This window comes from Heterocephalus glaber, unplaced genomic scaffold, assembly GCF_053883595.1.
Source record: "Heterocephalus glaber isolate CG9 unplaced genomic scaffold, H.glaber_assembly_v1.0 deba00001778, whole genome shotgun sequence".
NCBI classification, from domain to species: Eukaryota; Metazoa; Chordata; class Mammalia; order Rodentia; family Bathyergidae; genus Heterocephalus; species Heterocephalus glaber.
In genome coordinates, this window is record NW_028258465.1 from 4,034,370 (window position 1) to 4,055,329 (window position 20,960).

The 20,960-nt window shown below is 42.5% G+C and overlaps 1 protein-coding gene across 7 annotated transcripts in view; it reads right to left on the bottom strand.

Moving 5' to 3' along the window:
- Dnah7 (dynein axonemal heavy chain 7) overlaps positions 1-20,960 on the bottom strand; it is a 249,764-nt gene that overhangs the window by 44,443 nt on the left and 184,361 nt on the right. For 6 of the 7 annotated variants that reach the window (XM_021247724.2, XM_087202647.1, XM_004868947.4 and 3 more), the window contains 7 exons: positions 17,009-17,135; positions 15,642-15,836; positions 14,271-14,363; positions 8,235-8,411; positions 5,575-5,736; positions 3,932-4,132; positions 560-721 (listed from right to left, as the gene is read on the bottom strand). In XM_021247724.2, coding sequence (XP_021103383.2) covers positions 560-721; positions 3,932-4,132; positions 5,575-5,736; positions 8,235-8,411; positions 14,271-14,363; positions 15,642-15,836; positions 17,009-17,135 — 1,117 coding nt within the window. Of the gene's footprint in view, positions 1-559; positions 722-2,802; positions 2,935-3,931; positions 4,133-5,574; positions 5,737-8,234; positions 8,412-14,270; positions 14,364-15,641; positions 15,837-17,008; positions 17,136-20,960 lie in introns of those variants that run through there. The other variant, XM_021247726.2, reaches the window with a different exon arrangement.

A 20,960-nucleotide genomic window follows, 5' to 3' on the forward strand; every position in this document is an offset into this window, starting at 1 on the left:
TGACTCACCAATAGTTCTTTAAAGGTGCAAACGTGTTAGAAATTCAATCAATGAACAAGTGTTAGTAAAGCGTACCATAGGCTACAAGTGTGTATGTGTGAGAGACAGACAGACAGACAGAGACAGAGAGAGCCAGAGAGAGAGCCAGAGAATGGCCAATGTGACATTGGCCTGTTGGCTTCTTCTGGAGTCTATATGTCAGGTTAATACCAATGGCTTAAACAATTTGTTTTCCTGACAAATGCTGCAAATGCTGGAATGAAAATATAGTGACATTCCTATAAAAATAAAGTCACACTCCAGAAAAGAACAGAATTGGTCTGATGATTTTTTTTCCATTTTGAAACCTGGCTGATTCATGGTCTTCTTAAGTCCTTTGCAAAATGAATGTAATCAGATTCCTTTTCAGATCTCCACAGATGTTTATGTGTCAGAATAAATGATAAAATATAGATTCCTGCAAGGCAAACTGGCATCCTAGCTCAGCAGAGTTCAGGAGAAGTCCCTGCATCCGTACATATAGACACCCTCAGGCAGAAGCAGCACGGGGCTCACCCACCTCATACTGGTTCAGGAACATGTGCAGCTGCTGGACGCTGATCCTAAGGTCAGTCTCATTGAACTCGTAAGGAATGTTCCAGCCCAGGGGGCCGAACTTCCGCCTCTCTTGAACCAAAGCATGAAAGAAGCAGAGGCTGTAGAGCAATTTCTTGAATTCCTCCTGCAACGAGAAGGAATTGTTCCACATCATTGTTTCCTCCAACATTATGTTATATTTTCCTTTTTAAAACATCAAAGTAATTAAATGCCTTAGCTTATAAATACCATAGGAATATATTCCCTCCCAAGCATAACTGAAACAGAATTAAGTGGTTTTTTTTATTCATCAGCTCTTCAGGCAAAAATACACCATTTGATCGCATGTTCAGTTGGCACACTGGTGTGTATACCCAGGGCTTTAGAAAGCATGACAGGCTCACCTGACTTAAGGTTACCTTACAGGGTTATGGAGGTTCCAAACAAAGCATCAAAAGGCAAGAATACTACAATGATCCATGCACACCCATGTTTATAGCAGCACAACTCATAACAGCTAGATCTTGGAAGCAGGCTTTATGTCCATCAGCAGAAGATTGGATAAATGAATTGCAGCATTTTGTACACAATGGAGCACTACTCTGCCACAAGGATAAACTTGAGTCACGTGTAGGGAAATGGAGGCACCTTGAGACCATAATGTCAAGTGAAAGAAATCAGACACAGGAGCTGAAATATCCCATGGTTTCTCTTAAATGAGAAACTCAAATTATGACTAAGGGGCAAAATGAAAGACAGATAATAGGAAACCGGGCGATAGATCTTTTGCAACGGGAGGTGGACCAGAGATGGAGGAAGTGGGAGGGAGAGAGCAGGAGGGGGCACAAAAAGAATTAAGATGTGTTAGATACCCACACCAAGGCCTCCTGATGAAAGTAATCATTAAGCAGTGAAACGTGGACTAATAAAAATACAAAAGTTTTTTTTTTAAATGACGAATTCTAATGTACAGTCCTGGGTCACCACGGAGAAAATTCAAAGGAGATAATCTCGCAGGTTAGACATGCCTCAGCCGGCTGGGGAGCACAGCGCGCGGTCAGCGCAGAAACGCACAAAGGGTCTGAGCCCAGGTCTCCCCCCGCGGGGAGAGGGCATGTGGAGCCCACTTCTGGGCCCAGCCAGTGCGAAGAAGGCGACATGCGCTCGCTCAGCCTGGGCAGCGCGGAAAGAACAGAAGCCAGACGTCGTCCAGAGCTCCAGGACAGCGGGGACTGCGCCTCCCCTGAGGGCGGCGGCCTGGGCATCCTGCAGCAGACGCGAAGGGAGGCAGGCCGGGTGGGGCTGGGGCACGCGCGTGCACTCTGCTCAGGCGGGCGCCGCCGCCCTTGGAGGACCCTGGAGAGCAGGGCCGGGCCCACCGTCCAGGCTTGCGGGTCTGGTCAGAGAGGCTGGGGACACCTCCGTCAGAGCATAAACGTGAAAGGAGCATAAATTCGACAACAGGAAGACAGCGCACATTTAGCCAGAGAAACTGAAGTTGAACGTGATGGGCTAATTTTGGAACTATTTAAGATATATTAGAGAGCTGGGCAAACCAGTAGACGTAGAGATGTTGTTAGAATCCGGGCCTCTCAGCGTTAGAGGAGAGGATGCACACAAAAGTGGGTCGTTCCATGACTGGGACAGGGCAGGTATAAGATGAGCCAGGGACATCTTACACCGGAAAGTAGAAGGTTCTGGTTAATAATAACAATGCCAATAATAATGACAACCAACTTTAAAAGAAAAAAAGATAGGACGTATATTAAGTATGGAGAAATCAGTTTAAAAGTGTTCCATTGACCAAATCTGGAACAATTTTTTTTTTTCTTTTTGGTACCGGGGATTGAACTCCGGTCTTTGTTTGCACAGCAGGTGGTGAAACCACTGAGCTAAATCCCCGGCCCATCTGGAACAATTTTAGAATCAAAAGACTTAAGTAATGAATTATAAATCATTGGGGGGAAATCCTTAGAAATTTTAGACCAACAATAGATCAAAAAACAGGGCTCCCTGGATGTTGAGGGACAGGTCATATCTATATATCTATCTCTATGTCCATATCTATATCTATATTGCGAGATGAGAGACAAATGATAAAACAAAGAGACGATGAAATGATACAAATGGGTAAAATATTAGCAAGAGGTAAATATGGGTACAGGATATAGGAGTGTTCTTATACTATTTTTATTCTTGCAATGTGTCTGTAAGTTTAAAATTCTTACCAAATAAAATATCAAAACTGAAAAACGGAACTGCTGCTCTGGCATTTGAGATTTTGGTCTGAGCTGGGACTGGGTGTCCTAAATGCCCACACCTCTAAACCCTCGATGACTGCTGGACACACCTTTGGATCTAGAAGAACAGGGAAGGGGGTTGAGTTACATCTTGCAAATGGCTCTGTCCAGCCTATGGTGTGCAAATGCCCTGGCCACCTACGTGGGAGGAATGCGTGCTCTCGGGGCTCAGGGACTGCAAAAAGTAGGGGGACGACAGGTCTCGGAATCTCAGGGTAAGGCCAGACTAGTTTTTTTTTTTGGTACTGGGGATCAAACTCGGGTCCTCGCGCTTGCACAGCAGGTGGTGAAACCACTGAGCTAAATCCCCAGCCCCAGACTAGCTTTTAAGTATAGGGACTTTTTAAAAAATGCCCTAGCTTTTGTTTGATGAAGCCACTTCTTTATGTTTAATGCTTTTTTGGGATATGAACTTAGACAATATTCAGATTTCAAGAGTGTGAGCTCTTTAATGGCAAAACTTCCTACAGTTCACAACCCCTCTTAAAAAGAAGCTCTGCCATTTTCAATTATTGTCCAACACTGTGAGACAGTTTTAGGTCACAGACATTCACACAGAATTCTAATCACGAAAGCGTGGGTGTTTGCCCTGCTTGCCTGGTGATGCTGAGAAAGACCCTTCTGCGTCCCATCAATCAAAGAGGGAAATCATTTTGGACCTCATTATGGTTATATAGAGGAAACATTCTTACATTTTAATTTAGAGATAAAGCTCCAATAGCAAAGGCCTCAGTTAATGTCCTGAAACAAGATTCTCCAACCTTGCAGATTTGGACCGGGAATGGCTTACAGCTGATTTTCTAAATAGAGAGCTACATTATTAATGATCCCTCATGAGATCTCAGCTGAGCAGGAATGAGGCTGGTGGTAAAATTAAAATAAAATATTAATAAAATTGACTTCAGCAAGTCAATAATCAGTAATCAAAACCAACTGCTCTGCACCACAGGAGGCCTATTTAATTTGTAGTTTTCCTCAGTGTGAGCATCCCGGTCACCCCGGGCCATTTGAACTGCATTCTAGGGCTGAGGTAACGAGACTTAGCCATTACTAACAGGCTTTTTGCAGCTGCCAAAGAACTCGGGGTCAGAGATGGGGTCCATGAGGTATGATCGGATGATATTAGCTCGTAAACCTTTCGGCGCTTCATTGGTCATCTTGACTCCATTCTGCAGCACTGACACAGGGAAATTTGGAGATGGGTAACTTGTCAACCAGATTCGGAAATCTGGGTGCGTTGATTCTGGGCTTAACTCCTGGAAGGGAATAAATCAGAAGCAGAAGGGTAAATACAACCCCCAGAGAAATTTCAAGGTCATATGTGCAAGGGACAGGCTAGAAGGTGGAGGAAGCATTTCTACAAGATGCAGGTGTCACTGTTGAAATTTTCAGGAAAAACCCATAAAATCTGTCTCTCCTCTTCAGTGAGAAGGCCCAAGTGCTGTCTTTCTCCTGGGTGAAGTTAATTGCTATGACTGCAAAGCTTACACGGGCACTAGGCAGTTCTGAGTTGGCCGAAGTAAAGACTAAGGCATCCCTCAAGCTCTTGTAGCTGCATGCATGCTGCTGAAATATTTATAGAAATCATTCTCTGTCCAGAGCTGGGTTAAGGTTCATCCCTTCTTGCTATAGCCAATTGTGAGAATAAGCAATGCACCTAGATAAGCCAATATTAAACCAAGCAGAATTTTGCTTTCAAAGGCTACTTTTCTGGCTCAGAAGAGCAGGTGTATCCTGCAGCGCTAAACCTCAGGATCACTGCTGCCTCTATTTGTTTATGGGCTCAGCTGGGACTGAAGAGAGGAACAGATCCTTCAGCACTGTCTCCCACAGGCGAGGAGACATCACAGGGCTCTTGTTCCACTTCCTGTCCAGGCTCACTCCCGATGTGACTCCCTCAATTCAGGCCGGTCTGGCATACAACAAGAAGCCCCTGAAAGGTTTCATGCGGGGAAGCGATACTCATTCACCGCTTTACTAAACGCCATGGGCTGGGCACCACTTGCGGATAAAAGGACAGGATAAAGGGGAGAAGGAGGAGGTGGAGACCCAGTCAGTCTCCAGGTGGAGAAAGGAGCTAAGGAAGAGTTGGCGCATGGCGCACCGGAAAAGCTGGCCTGTCGCCTGAGGTCTCTGTGGCCGGCTGGCCAGTGGGTTGTGTCACTACCTTGGTTATGGAGAGGGGACATTTGCAGGCTGTTTAAGAAGGGAGGGAGAAGGGCCCAGAGTCATGGCTCTTTCCCGCGGACTCAAGCTCTCTGGGTCTGTTGACATCAAGGCCCAGGACGTCTGTTTACTCCGTTGAGCAATGTTGGGTTTTCTGCCCACCAAAGAGCGGATGTGGCAGGAACCTCACTAGGAAGGAGGGAAGGAGCAGGCCACACTGGCCCTCGTGGCGGGGCAACGGGCAAGGGGGGTGGTGAGAGAGCAGCTGCGAGCCGCTGCCCTTTGTGCACCTTGGCCCCGTGAGTGCCTGCCCATCGCTTCTGTGTATGGCTGAGAACATTAAGTTGGCTCACGTCTCCCCTGTGGTTCACTCTCACCTCCGAGCCGTGCCACCCCTCCGGAGGAGCCCTCACCTGGCTGACGGGGCCTGACTGTGCCCCCTTGTCCCCCTGGCCAAAGCTTCTGGTGACAGTGAGAGCCATAAACGGTCCCGAGGGAATATCAGCGGATACGCGTGAAGCTGCATTCTTACCTCGCAGACTTTCTCAAGGGTCGGCATCCACGAGGTGGCGAGGTGACAGTTCTGAAGCACCACCCATGTCCCCTCCTTGATGGCTTTTTCTAGCATCTTCATAGCAATGGGCCCTTGGCCCTGACCCAGAGATAAGGAGCTAAGCTTTGCTCCCTCATAGCCCTGTGTACGAGAAAAAGGTGTCATGTAACAGACATCTTCAGAAGAATCAATGTTGTCATACTAAAAATGTTAACATGAACTATTAAATTTCATGATGTAGCATCCTGCAAAGGTTCAAACCCACACAGCCTTAGAGCACTCTAAATTAATGAGCACTTACATACAAAACAAGGCATTTCATGTCGGAATCAGTCATGGGAATAAGCAGGAAATTCTGCAGGGTCTTTGGTTGTTGATATGATAGATACAGAAAACATTAAGAAAACCTTTGGGCCAGGGATTTAGCTCAGTGGTTCTGCTGCCTGCCTTGAAAGCACAAGGTCCCAAGTTCCATCCCCGGTACCAAAAAAAAAAAAAAAGAAAAGAAAAGAAAACTTTCAGCATAAGGAGGAGACAAAAGGGATCAGCTCCTTGTAGCAACCCCTAAAATGCAAAGCTGTAAAGAAAACTATGAATAGACAGAGGAACTTGTCCTGTTTCTTTAATCTCTTTGAATAAACATATTTTAATTAATGTGGTTTTTGCATAAAATTAAGAGATTAAACACTAAACTGGTAATTCCAATGGAAAGGTTTCTTTGAAGGGTTCTGAGGGAATGTTTTCCTGGAAAGTAGCTGAATTCTATCCTGATTGTCTGGGCCTCGGGTCCCCTCCTTTCCAGGGTAGTCATTTTCCGGCTGCCTCTTTGCCTCAGGTGACCTTAGCAGTGGAGGAGGAGAGCCATCTGTCCTCTCTGAATGCCCATGAGTTTGTCACTAGATGGCGCTGTCTCACGGAGCAGGACCCACACAGGGGCCTTCAGATGCGGAAGAGAGTAAGGAGCCAGCAGAGCTCACAGGGTCGCCATGGCCACGTTGATTTGGAGAAGTCAGTCCCACATAAGACTAATGCTTCAAGCTGCCTCCTCCTGGACCACTTGAGTCCTAGCCATCATTGCTCTTCCTGAGCTTCCAGGTGTCCCCCTAACTAGCGGCCTGTTTCCAGTCTGCACCACTCAATAGTTCACACTCTGTGTAGGATGGTTTTATAAATTTCACATTAGTTCATGTCACTTCATTACTTAAAACCTTCCCACTTCCTCTCACCCATCTTACTCAAAGTCCTTACTGTGGCCTACAAAGACCGCTGCAACCACTGATCCATTGATAATGATATGTCAACTTCACTGGGTTAAGAAGCACCTACCAGATCAGCAGAGCGTGCCCCTGGGTCTGTCTGTCTGGATGGGTCAGAGAGGTGTGGTCATGGGTATTTCATCTGGTCCCGGGTTCCTTCCTCTCTGGCACTGTTCCCCTGCTGGGCTTCCTGGCTACTATGAACTAAGCAGCTTTGATTTACCATGCCCTTCCACCATGATGTTTCTTCTATGAAACCAGCTGACCATGGACTGAATCCCTGAAACCATGAGGTAAATTAAATCTCTCTCCTTTAAATTGTGGATGTTGGGTATTGTGTCACAGCAATGGGAAAGCTGATTAATACAACCTTATATTTTCTGGTACCTCACACACCTCACATTTCTCCAATCATGACAGCCATGTTACGATACTTTTAAAAAAAACAAATAGTGCCATGTTAGACAATCAGTCTTGTAAGGCAAAAGAGTTACACTCATGCAAAAGAAGAGGGGTTGTGAAGGCAGAAATGGCCAAGTGGAGAGTATTTTAATCTGTAAACTGTATGACCTAGAAAAGCTACTCAACTTCTCCATTATTTCCTACCCCTTTCTGTGCAATGAGGTATTACCATTTACCACATAGGATTCTATAAAATTAAGAGAAAATGTGCATAACAAGGTCTGGCAAAGTTAACAGAACATATCACGCATTAAATAAAAGTGATGACACTGATTTTAGAAATGTCGGCAGTATCACCCCAAATGTTATTTTGATTATACCAAAAGGAGAAAAAAATCAACTCAGACATGCCCAATCCTTGCTCGTTATTATTTTCTTTTATGATATAAGGGCGTTTATAGTGAATTCATTCTGGTAATTTTTCAAATGTAGAAATACTGGTAACAGAATATGTTCCCATCTGATGGTGAGCCCTTCAGAGATTCCAGTGATAACAAACAGCCTGCTGCAGCGCTATGCCTTGGGTTCGCCACCCCGGACTGCAGTGTACATTGTCCTGGGACATGGAGGAGGCTCTCTTCAGAGGAGAGGGCTCGGGATCACAGAGGATCGCCCCAGGTTCACCAAGTCATCCCAAGTGCCTGAGAGCTGACAGAGTTTCCTGTCCCTAAATGAAAGAGAAGCAAATGCCCTAAAACCCAAATTCTTGTTTCACAATTTGGAAGAGGAGCTAATTTCACTGTCAACCTCGGCACTAAAGCACCATTTTCTGGGGACCCTGTCAACCTCTCAAACCCCACACCATTCAGAGGCCGAGGGACAAGTTTTGCCTTTCTTTTGGCCCTGAAGATTTCAGTCAAAACCAAATATTGCTTTTTGAAAAAATGACACCACCCGGTGACCTCATGTGCTGCGTGGTACCTGGTCATCAGCAAACTTCAGAAGGGCAGCCATGGGGTCCGCACCAGGGGACAACACGAAGATCAGTGGGGTGCAGCAGTGGCTGTCCCTGAATGCCTTGGACAAGTCGAAGGGGGGCGGCTCAATGAACGCGCGTCCCAGCTTGCTGGTTATATATTCTTGCAACATCGGAATGATCTGTAAAGGGACAGGAGCGCATGTGAAAGAGGATTCAAAATCTAAGACCTTAAACAGTTCAGATGGGAAGGTGTAGCTGCATCAGCTTGGGTGTTGTTTAGTGGTCATGAGTCAGTGTCACTGTGTCCATAAAAATCACAGATGACTGAAGTAATAACCGAGGAGGGGAGACTGATGCCCGATTCAAAAGCATGTTTCTTCTTTTTAAATGAATATTCTAGGCAAGATAGATGAAGAAACTTTAACTTTCAAGTTTTAAAACACTGTGTCTGAAAGCTCACAAATCAAAAATGGAAAGCTTTGTGTAAGTTCTACAGTTTCTCACACTGTCAGGAGAGGGTTCAAATGGGAAGGGAAGGGAGAGGAGATTGCGGGGGGACAAGCCACACACCCAGGAGGCAGACACATCCTGATGTGTAGAGCTTCTGAGAGCGAGCCCGATTTTCTGGTGCCAGATTGAGAAAGAGAAGAACCCTGGGGCTTGGGGTCTCTGCTCATCGCACCGTGAATCGCGTTCATAGCGCAGTGAGGCACGGCCTCAGCTCTGCCGCTTTTTCTGACAAGGCTCTACCCCGACACCTCTGGGTGACCGTGCAGCTAATCAGGACCTGGGTGCAACCTAAACAAGTGGCCAAGGTGGTAGAGGGCACCCAAGCAATATCCCAGCATCCCTTCAACAGATGGCGGAACCATATAGGCCAACTGTGCAAACTCTTTCCCCAAACACTCTTGTTTCCTACTCATTCCTTCGTCATTTTGCCGATTCTTTCAGTCCGGAGCTCAATAAAATCTGGAAATGTGCTCGGCACCAATTTGCTTTGTTTGCATGAAAGTGGTTGAGTATGGAAAAGAAAGCACCATTGCAGAAGAAGCAGAGGTCTGATGGGAGGGGAAATTCAGGGCGTCACTAAAGCATTCCTTTCTCCTGCCTGATTTTCTCCCATGTCTTGTTCCTAGTTTCACCTGTGATTTTCACTTAGAGACTTAAATAGGTGAAAACAGAGATATCAATGGATCTTCCTCCAGGACGATAAGATATTTAAGTTTTATGCTGAGTAAATTAATGAACATTCTTTAGATTACTGTCACCCTAATGAAGAAGTTGAAAGATTTGTGTAGTGTTGTCTGAGTGTGCACACAGGAGCCAAAGCCAATGGCCCCTGCCTGACTTTATGAGGGCTGCAGCAGCCTTGAAAACAGAAGCCAAGGAGTGGCTGCCCTTGGGCAATATAGCGCTGGCCCTGCAAGCATGTGCAGACCTCCCTTGCTCTCCAAGTGCTCCATTTTCCCCTCTGAATACAGCATAACCGACCTGAATTAACAATATCATCCTGAAGATTTGAAATACAGTATTACCTTCACTTCTTTAAAACCCGTTACAGAGTGATACACAAAATCCTCCAAAAAATGTATACACACTTCACACACACAAAAAATAGTATGATGTTTTTTCAAAAGATGGTGCTACCCTCATATGAGGGACCCTAGAAGGTGTCACATATTGCAGAAAATCCACTGCACTGCCGGCCCTTAGAGGTGAAATTGGCGATGCATGTGCAGCAATCTCAGTGACCGAGGTGACCCAGGCAGCAGCTCACCGTAATAATAAATGTCTGGAAGCTCATGGCCACCACTCTGAGCACCCTGGTCATTGTAGAGGCCCAAGGTAAGTGGTAATAATCTCATGATGTCTCAATAAATTCAGTATGAAAATGTTTATACAAGTTCTTCTTTTCCTGAAGTGTGTATACATTTTTTTGTTTCTCATCCCCTATCCACTTGCCTCGATTTAAATTTATGTTGACTTTGTTAAGAAAATGAAAAGTCGTCCTTGAACAGACTATAATACATATAACTTATGGCCAGAATATATAAAGAACTCTTACAGCTCATTAATAGACAACCCAATTAAAAAGTAGTCACAAGAAGATAATAAATAGCCAATACAGCACAAGGAAAGGTGTGCAACACTAGAATCAGAAAAATACTAATCAGTACAATAACAAGATTGAATTATACACTCATTAGGGAGACAAAGTTAAAAGTTTTAAAAGAACAGATGTCAGCTTAGGTGTGAACCAGTTAGAACTTTCAAATGCTGCTAATGTGAATGTAAAATGATAAAACCATTTTGGAAAACAATATAGAAATTACTTGTATTACTGTTAAGAACCAACAGTTCTGTTCTTAAGTTTTTACTTAAGAGGAATGAAAACACATGTTCACAATAGATTTCTACATACAAATTGACTATCCCTTATCTGAAATTCTTTTTTGTTTGTTTGGTTTTGGTACTGGGGATCGAACTCAGGACCTTGCACTTATGAGGCAGGCACCAGAACCACTGAGCTAAATCCCCGGCCCTTATATGAAATTCTTGGGACCAGAAGTGTTTCAGATTTTGGTTTGAAATCCACTTGATCTGCAAAGAGGATAGCTACTCCTGCTTTTTGGGGGGTTCCTGTCACATGGAGTATTGTTTTCCATCCTTTAACTTTCAGTCTATGAGTTTCTTTTTGAATTAAGTGTGTTTCTTGTATGCAGCATATTGTTGGATCTTGCTTCTTGACCCATTCTGCCAGTCTATTTCTTTTGAATGGTGAATTGAGATTTTGATAAGCTGCAATTGTACATGAGAACAATACTGCAAGCACAGTCTACTTATCTGTCTTCAATTTGTCTCCTACATTGTAACTACTACCTGTACTTTTTATTCTGCTGTGAATATATGCATAAAGTGTCAGTCATAAATACCTGCTAGCCATTTCTCAAGGATTGATCGGAGGCCACAGAAACCTATGAGCTTATACATGAAAAGTTTGTCACTGGAAGCTGATTAATACTCTTCTCATTTACGTTCAGAAAGCTGGAGCAGTGGCCAGAGCTCTTCACGTTGTGAATGGGCCCCAAACATTCCACCCAGCAGTTTATCTACTTGATGTTTCTTTTGTCAACAAGACACTATCAACGACTTGCTTCTAAGGGGAAGTGCAAAGCTGCCCCATCTTTCCAGCTGGTGATTTCATGAGAATCTTTCACATTTTTCCAGACCAGAGCACTACAGAGACAGGTATTGTGGCTTCTTTCCACTGCAGAAGAGTTGGGGTTTGAGGGGAGAAAAGTGGAAAGGAGACCCCTCCCCCCAAAATCTATGCTAAGTATATTATAAGCTAGAGATCAGTCAATCGACAGTTTGCCTGGTAGGTATACATGTTACCGCTTGGGTTATAGATGGCAAAGAAAGAAAATGCATGGCACCAGCTGAGACGTCAGCCCCTGCAGCACGGGTATGGTGATCATACTGTTCCCCACTGGAAAAACACCCTTTCAAAAATAAAACAGCCAAATATCATTTTATGATATATACATTCCCAAATCACCAATTCACAGTAGAAATCAGAGTGTCTGGTAACACTAAGGTCAAAGGGTTGAACTTGTTGGGTAACATAATGGCATCCTATGAACTGTTTTTGTTTGGAGGGCATAGGTGTGATGGTATAGAAATGCTAACTAGTTCATGTACCACCTCAGATAGGCTGAGTTGGGCAGTAGCTGCAGACGGTTACTAACTGGCAGTGGCGTAACCCAGTGAACTGTCAAGTCATCCATAGCTGTGCAAGCAACTAACTCCGCACATGCCAACCCAGCCATCAAGCCCAAGGTGGGACAGCACCAACACGTGGTTCTACAGTTTTCACCCAGACAGTGTGCCATGAGAATCGCAGCCGGCCACTGAATGTCTCGTCCCGGTGTCGCTCCCATCTGATTGGCCAAAGCAAGATCTGTGGCCATGATCCCTCCTCTTCCAGTGTACACAGAAAAGGGCCAGAAATGTTGGTGAGTAGTGTTTACACACTTCCCAGCCAGGGAGATGGCAAGGCTCTAGGGGAGATGTGTGGAAAAGTTCTAAGACAGAGGGCTGAAGTATCGGGCAGAGCCACTGAGAGAACCATTCAGCCTAAGTCTAACAGCCACTGACTTAAATGAAAAATACAAACCAAAAGGAAAAATGTCCCACTTCAAAAACCCCTTAGCTTGAATATGTAACTCCCCGTATCTTTAAAGAGAAAATGAATGTGGAAAGCAGTATTCGATCTCTTCGATACTTGATGTATTTTCAGACAAAAGTGTCAAATTTTAAAAAATATAAAACTGGAAAGAAGATATTTACAAAAAGAAACTGCCACAATCCGGACACGGTTGGGGGATCCCTTTTAATTAAACAATATAAAACACGAAGATTGTGTTTCAGAGATCGAGGGGAGGAGGTCAGTGCCGCTTCCAAAGCCGTGTTTGGGCAACAGTCTAGCTTAGAAGACAGGTGAAAACCTGAACATTTTAAGGAACAGTTTTATGAGAGAAAGCCATATTAAGCAAGAGTTGGAAGCATTTCATTTTCTCCCATCTTTAATACTTGAAGCGGAAAGTTCTGAGGCTTCCCACTGCAGTTTTAGTGGAAATCCGTTTTTTAAAGGCTCCCAAGGGCAGATGTCTCCCAGGGGTTCACAGTGAAAACTAGACAACCGCAGGCCCTTCCAGGACCCAGGAGGGGACAAAACATTAGTGTTGAAATTCATATATATATATATATAAAAATAAAGGTAATACAGGTTGAAGAACAGACTTCTGAAGCTTTATTCTTTTTGTTTGTTTTTGGTACCGGGGATCAAACTCCGGTCCTTGCGCTTGCGCAGCAGGCGGCGAAACCACTGAGCTAAATCCCTGGCCCCAGAACAGACTTCTGCTTTTAAATTAAAACACTTTCATGGACCCTCAAAGTATCCTGGACCTGGCTGTGTATCCTGGAGGCTTGGGCCCAGTTAGGAAAAGACCAATCTCAAGAGTGCAAGGTGTGTTCACGGAACAGACTCTACTCTCAGAGGAAAAAGCACCTCACCCTACATTATCACTGAGGCATGTAAGGTTTTGTTTTCTTGTTTTTTTTTGAGACAGGGCCTCCCTATGTAGGCCAGGGTAGCCTTGAATTCCCGGTAATCCCCATGCCTCAGCCTCCCAAGTGCTGGGATTCAGGTGTCCACCACCACACTTGGCGAGAATTTTTAAGTCTATTGCTTTCACTGTTTAAGTTCTGCTTTTCTTTTTGGTTAGGCTGGAGGTATTTTGTATTCATTAAATTAATTGTTAATACAGTACATTTTGAAATAATTATGTAAAACTTTTCTTTGAATAGTAACAATGGACAGTTAGGATATTTTCCCAAGGCATGCACTATTTATATTATTCAGAGTCTACTGATATCTCTGTGGATATGAGTTGATATATTTAGGTGTATTTATTTGATATAGACTATAATACAAATGGTGATGTCCATGAGTACAGAGATTTGCTGATAGGACAGGTCCGCTGGCTCATTGGTTATATGATTTATTATTTACAGAAGTTAAAAGTACCACCATTGATATTTTCCTTTCTTGTCAGCAATGATGAATGACTCAACAATATGTGTTCTACTTGCTTTCTAAAGCATGAAAGGATATCCAGATGGGTGGATGGGTAGGTGGGTAGGTAGGTAGGTAAGTAGATAAGTAAGTGGGTAACTAGGGAGGTAGGCAGGCAAGTAGGTAAATAGGTAGATGCATGGTTACCTGGATACCTGGGCAGATGGGTAATAAAGAAGAGTCATAAAATAAATAAAACTAAAACAAGTATATCTGACTGTTTGCTAATTTAGAATGGCTTTAATAAGCACAGGAACTTTTAGAAAAAGGGCTAACTAGAAGCAAGTGGGGTTGTTCCTGCAGATGGCCCTGCCCTGTGATTCCTGAGGAGCCGACACATGACTGGACCGTGCAGAGAGGGGGAAGGAAGTGGGGGCAGCTTCCCAAGGCCCACCCTTACCTTGTCTGGCCTCAAGCAACGAATGATAAGCATCCTCTGAAATTCATTTGCTTTATTTTCCCAGTCTTCTGGGAAAACCTCGTGGTGTGGCTCCTAAGATTACAGTGCATATAATTTAATGTTAGAGATTATGTCTGAAAAGAACAGTACATTTTGACATATAAAACAATTCTTAAAGAGAACATATAATAAGTAACTGAAATCACATATGTTTGCATGAATTTTATTGTTAAAGGTGAAAAATAAATAATGGTAAGAAAATTCCAAACATCCTGAAGAAATCAAAACCCAGCATGTTGATGTCAACATGTGTACCTCTGAAGCTCCAGGGGAAGTGGGTACTCAGAAATCTCCATGTGTCAGCACAGTGAGTAAAATGTCCACTTTCAATTAGAAAGAAACACTCAGAAGTCTAGGAATCATTACTTTCCTGACTAGTAAGGTGCAATCAAAAGCAATCCATCCATACCAACTATGTGACTTCCTGTACAGACACAACCTCATTATCAACTACAACAGGCAACCAAATAAAACACAGGTGAACCCAGTAACAAATGCTTTCCACCTCTCTGGGCCTTTCTCTTCCCCAAGTTTCCACAGAGCTCATGCAGATTATACCCAAGGAAAGTAAAAGGTCAAAACAGCAGGAAAAGAAAAAAAAAAGGAGCAGAAAAAAACTAAGTGAGAAGTGGAAAAGATTATTTATCCCCATGCTAAAGAAAATCTGAAAGAAGGCAGCAATTGCTGCACATAGGTCCCAGAAGGGAGCCGGTGAGGATCACTGCATTTGTCAACTCCAACTCGAATTTTCCCCAGTGAGCAAGACCAGGGTGTGAAAGGTGTTTTGAACTACTAGCTTTTCATTTTCCACAAGACCCCCAAATATGTATTAGCTTGTATCCTGCATTCAGAAAATCCGAACAGCCCTTTGATAAAATCTTAACTCATCTGATACCGTGACTGTCAAAATCTAAACTGGTAATGAATAAAACCCTGGCAGAGAAATTCAACAAGTTCCTCTGCATCTCTATACATTCCAAGGAGTCTGAGTGAAAGTTTTTTTGTTTTGTTGGGTTGTTCTGTGCCTTGAACTCACTATGTAGTCCAGGCTGGTCTCCAACTCATGGTGATCCTCCTGCTTTAGTCTCCCAAGTGCTGGGGTTACAGGTGTGCCCCACCACATCAAGCTGAGTGGAAGTTTAAATAGAGCCACAGACTTAGAAGGTGGGAATAACAGAAACCAAAATGGGTATTTTAATATCTGGCTGGTTGCTTAAAACTTATTTAAATCTTGTTTTTATGCAAATATCAATATATAACATTATTTTATGTATTTAAAGACTTTGGAATAAGCAAGAGGTTAAAACATACCAAACTATCATATACTTTTTTCCATCCATCCTTCAAGTGCATAAATTCCTTACGAATGCTTCTGAAGGCAGGCAAGTCATCTAATCGACAGATCTCATCCCAGGATTTTTGAGGAAGCCATGTACAAGGATTGGCATAAGGATTATCCAGCCCAATGCCACCAGTCAGCAGAAATCTCCACTCAGCTTTATTGACCTTGGGAAAACAAGACGGCACGAGGAATCAGAAATGGGTTCATTATAAATGAGTTTACAACATTTTAAGAGTTAGCTCTGTGATGATTTGCAAGTGTCGGATATGGTCTCTGAAATTCTGTCACTGATACAGTTCAGTATTTACCTATATGAAACTAAAATGTCCATTATATCCAGTTTTCAAGAGTTACATTTTAAATAATGGCTTTTTTTATCATTTTACTCCAGAATTACCAGATTAAACACGAAAATCTGGATATATGCTATTTGAATATCTGCTCTTCAAAATAATCACTTAGAGTTCTGTTGACTTGAGAAATTGTAGAAAGACAGACAACCATTACTCTGCCATGTTTTCAGTCATTTTCCAAAAAATAAAATGATTATATGAAACTTTTGTTTTTTTGTTTTTTGTTTTTTGGTACCAGGGATCAAACTTGGGACCTTGTGCTTGCGAGGCAGGCACCAGAACCACTGAGCTAAATCCCCAGCCCTAATTATATGAAACTTTTGCAAAAAATGCAAAGAATAAATCCTTTATTCTCTCAGAATTCAACTAATACCTTGCCATGTGAAATCAATAAATCTGAAACACGTAAGTGTATAAAATAGTGACTTTACACAATACTTCTCTTCAATTCTTAAAGTGCTTCCTGTATTTTAAATTTAAAATACAACAGGGCCGGGGATTTAGCTCAGTGGTTCCGCCACCTGCCCTGCAAGCACAAGGACCTGGGTTCGATCCCCAGTACCAAAAAACAAAACAAAACAAAAAATAAAATACAACAAAAATTTACATAAGATATCGTTAAGCCCAAATTGTTGGATCTGATTGATTAACTTAACAAGTTCTTAAAAACATAACCATCTAAGCAATTACCTGGTAAAAATGTATATTTAGTAAATTTTATGCTATATGGGGTTCTAATGAAAACACGTTTCTTTTAAACTAAATCAAATTTAAGGGCCACTAACGTAATAAACTCTGTGCTTAATTTATATTTTACTTCTGTGAAACTTGGTCTTGTTGTCATGCCTTGCCTTAACTAATCCTTAGTATCATTGTTTAACTGTTTGCAACCTTTTTATATATATTCCCATGCAAATGAGTAAGTTAACAAATCAACACTAGCATGATGGTGTTTTTGGCCTTATAAACAGAGACATACAGACCACACGGTTGTGGATGAGAAGATTCACAGTCAGACAGAAGGAGAAGAGCAGTTTGTCCTTTTCGAAGAGTGAGCGGCAGACGTTGACGTACAGGGAGTAGGTAAAGTGATCGCGGAGGATCTGAAGCCTGGGCGGAAACAGAAAGAAAAGTGAGTAACAGAAATATGTCCATAGAAAGAAACATGTTCTTAAGAAAATCCATTATAAATCACGTAGACCTATATTTTTCTAATAAGCTTCCTGGTCAATTACTTGTCAAACAATCAAAGATCTTTATAACCCCGTGGGCCCAGCTGAGAGCTACTCAATGTAGAGACATTTCATTAGAACGACATTTTCCTGTTGGCTATTCTTCTAAAAAGTTTTATCTTCCTTTTGGAAAAAAGTCACTGTATGGCGTGTTAACCTACTACACGGAATGATCTGTGGGCTATTTTTAACTACAAAGCATTTCCAGGGGTAAAATTTGACCGGTTTATTTCAGAAATACTTCCAAATATTTTACATTATATAGTAAATGAGCACACTAAAATTAATAACTCCTTTATTAAATTAACAGCAAATTTCATCCTGTGCTACTCTACTTGTAAATCCAGAAAAGCTGGAGATATCACAACTTGATTATATTACATTTTTATTAGTCGCCGAGACCGACCCTGGAAGTGTACATAATACAGTATTTCCAACTAACAACTTTCTAGTAGGTGCTACAGGGACAATCTGTATTCACAACCACTCTTAACATCAATATCATGGTTTGTGCATTTTAACTTGTCACAGGAAAAATTATTGAAATCAAAATTTAGAAATACTTTCATTACGTAGACTAGAAAAATTATAATAGAAAAGAACAGCTGACTGAAATACACAGAGAGCTAATAACTGACATAGATGAATGTCCCAAACTTACGAAGCAGTTCAATTTATCTTAAGGAAAACTCAACATAGTTTGGCTATGATTAAGCAAAATTATACCAGTGTTTCTTAACATTTAGAAAAAAAATCTACTGCGACGACCAGATAGGAGTTGTTTCCAGACTGCTGCTCTTCCTAGCTGTCTTTTGTCCCCCTTTTTTCTTTACTGGCTGTTTCTTGAACTGTGTCACCCCTGCCAGTATTCCCAGAGAGAGCAAGGATGCATGAACGGACCTTGAACCCAGGTGAGAACTCTGAGAAAGGGTTTGGTAGAGAAGGCCTTGCAAACGGTTGCTGAAACACGGTTAAATTCTTAGAAGATTTAAAATAACCACACTATTCCTGCTACCGTTCTTATCACACGTGGTGTTTAATTGTCTCACCTACCACAGTATAATTAATACTCAGACTTAGTCTCTAAAATAAAATTCTCTGCATTCCAAGACAAATTTACTCTCGTAGATAGAAAAATCAAAGGGAAGATTTTTTTTTACAAGGGTCATATTAGAAGTTCAAGTTCAATATCACTAGTGATAAAATGTAGATTAAAATATGATATTTTAATAACATTCTGGTGGGAAAAAGGATTAAAAATTATCACTCAGTGCTGGTGAGTGATAGAGTGATACAAGATCATTGATGCTCCTCTGATGGAGTTTTGTATTTGAATTTATGTTTGTATTTGAAAGGAATGTATGGTTTCTGAAAGAAACAAACACCTCTATCCTAATTTTGGGAGTTAGCCTAAGGAAATACTGAATGACATGGCTATTTATATTTATTGCAGCAATATTTTTAATACAAAGCCTGGAGACTGTAAATCTTAAAAAATAAAATTATGCAGTATTCACAGAATGGTAATATTGTGTAACTATTTAAAAAGTTTTGGAAGAGTATTTAATAACAGAAGAAAATGGTCTTGACAGAAATGGAAGGGAAAGAAAAACCTGCGTGTGTGTATATATTTATACATACATGCACATTCACACGAACATAGATTTCAATTTGGCTTCTGTAACAAAACCATATCTTAGATTTTTGTTTCTGTGCTTATCTATATTTTATTTTTCTTGCTCCACTTATTTATTCTGTTACATAAATTCTAATGTATTTAATTTTATGATTAACATAATACAAATTAGTATGGCAATTCACAGTATCTACCACAGCAGTCATAACATAACATATCCTTAGTGTCATATACTGAAATAATGACTATTAATAACACTCATCAGAAGACAAATAATGAAACACATTTATATAACTGAGCAAAAGGAAATGAGAAACAATTTAGACCAATGTTAAGGTTCTAACTTGGGCAGGCTAGTATTAATAGTCATGTGATTTCTCCACTTTGGGTTTCGTTATAGTCCAAAAACTGGGCCCAGCAGTTATCTGATGTTTATCAGTGATTGGCAGGTAAACAAACCATTTGTTCTCATTCCAACGAGAACAAATATTTTCAAATTTTTGATCTGGCAGCTGGATCCTTAATTGGAAACTCTTATTTCACTGGAAAAAAAAGATTAACACATCACCCCCGGCTTGAACCACTGGTGGTGCATGCATGACCGCCCCACTGGGCAGCTCCTACCACTGGATGGGACTGTCCCTTGGCGTCCTATGGGACAGTCACGCATGTACCACAGGGCACAGAGCCGCCTGGCAGTGAGACACACACACAAAGCACAGCCCCGTCGTGACTGTGCTAAGCGGGGATAAGAGACTCTCCCTTGGCACAGCCACTTTGGAAAACTGGCAGTGTGGACTAGAAGGGGCACACACATGCCCTGTCATCATCAGGTCCACTTCCAGGTGCGTACATGTCACAGATGTGTACAGATCTGCACAAAAGCCACAGGCAGGAATGTTCAAGGCAGCAAACATTCACAATGGCCCTAAACTGGAAGCAAATATCCTCAACTGTAGAGTGGATGAATACTTTGGGGCAGTGTTAGGAGAAGGATTAAAAATAAGAAGCTTAATTCTATTGACAGTAAGGAAAACGACTCCCCTTCGCTCTGTTTTCTGAGAGCATTTATGTAAGAGAAGCCAAAACTGCCACTGCTGGGGCCTCCTCCTCCCTCGCGTTGAAATGTCTGTACATCCTTGGGAAACTAGGCAGGCCTCCGTGGGTGTCGGGACCCAGCAGTGTCTTTCTGACTCTTTGCCGTGCAAAGGACAAGGGCGACAGGGCCCCCACCCAGCAGGGTCGCTCCCAGCTGCAGACCCCTCCCACACGGGTGTGGAGCGCGAGCTGCTCTGCCAGCTCAGATGGTCCCTCACCAAGCAGGTGGAGTCAGGGGGGAGCCCAGGGTGATGCCAGGCCAGCGTCATATCTGCTGGGCTGTTCTGGAGGCAGGGGGTCCTTTCTCCTCTGCAACCTCACCTTCTGGTTTAATGCTTATTCACTAATAAAACTGCTCTTTCTCTGCTGCCCTTGCAGAGAGAATTCCTGCACTGGGGAAGATGTGAGTTTTAACTATATGTCCCCAACTGCAGACACACAGTGGAGAGCTACTTAAGAGTGAAAGGCAACAGAGCACTACGCTGCCCCAAACAATAAGCATGAGTTTCACAATGGTATTGAGAGCAGAAGGCCAGACACAGCAGAGCCCCCCTCCCCGGGGACCCTGTTTATGTGAGGTTCTAAAACAGAGAGGTGTCCCCTGGGAGGTAGTCGGTGACTAGAAGGGGAGGAAAGGTCCTTCCCAGGCTGTGGGTGACAGTCTGTGTCCTGAGCTGGGTGCACTCCCAGAAATGCCCCAGGAGATGGTTCCAATTTCTGCACATTTCTGTAGGTCTGTCAATAGCTTCCACGAAGGCTTTAAAACATATTTTCTCTAGTCTTTGTTTCCAGAATTATGCTTTAGGTTTATTATAGTCATACACATGATCCTCACTGTTTGTAAATTAAGGAATTTTAACTACAAAGAAAAGGCATATTTGATTTCTACATTTCATCCAAATCTCACATATGGGTAAAAAAAGATTTGATTTTCTTTAAATTGTATGGGGTTTAAGATGGTTTACATCT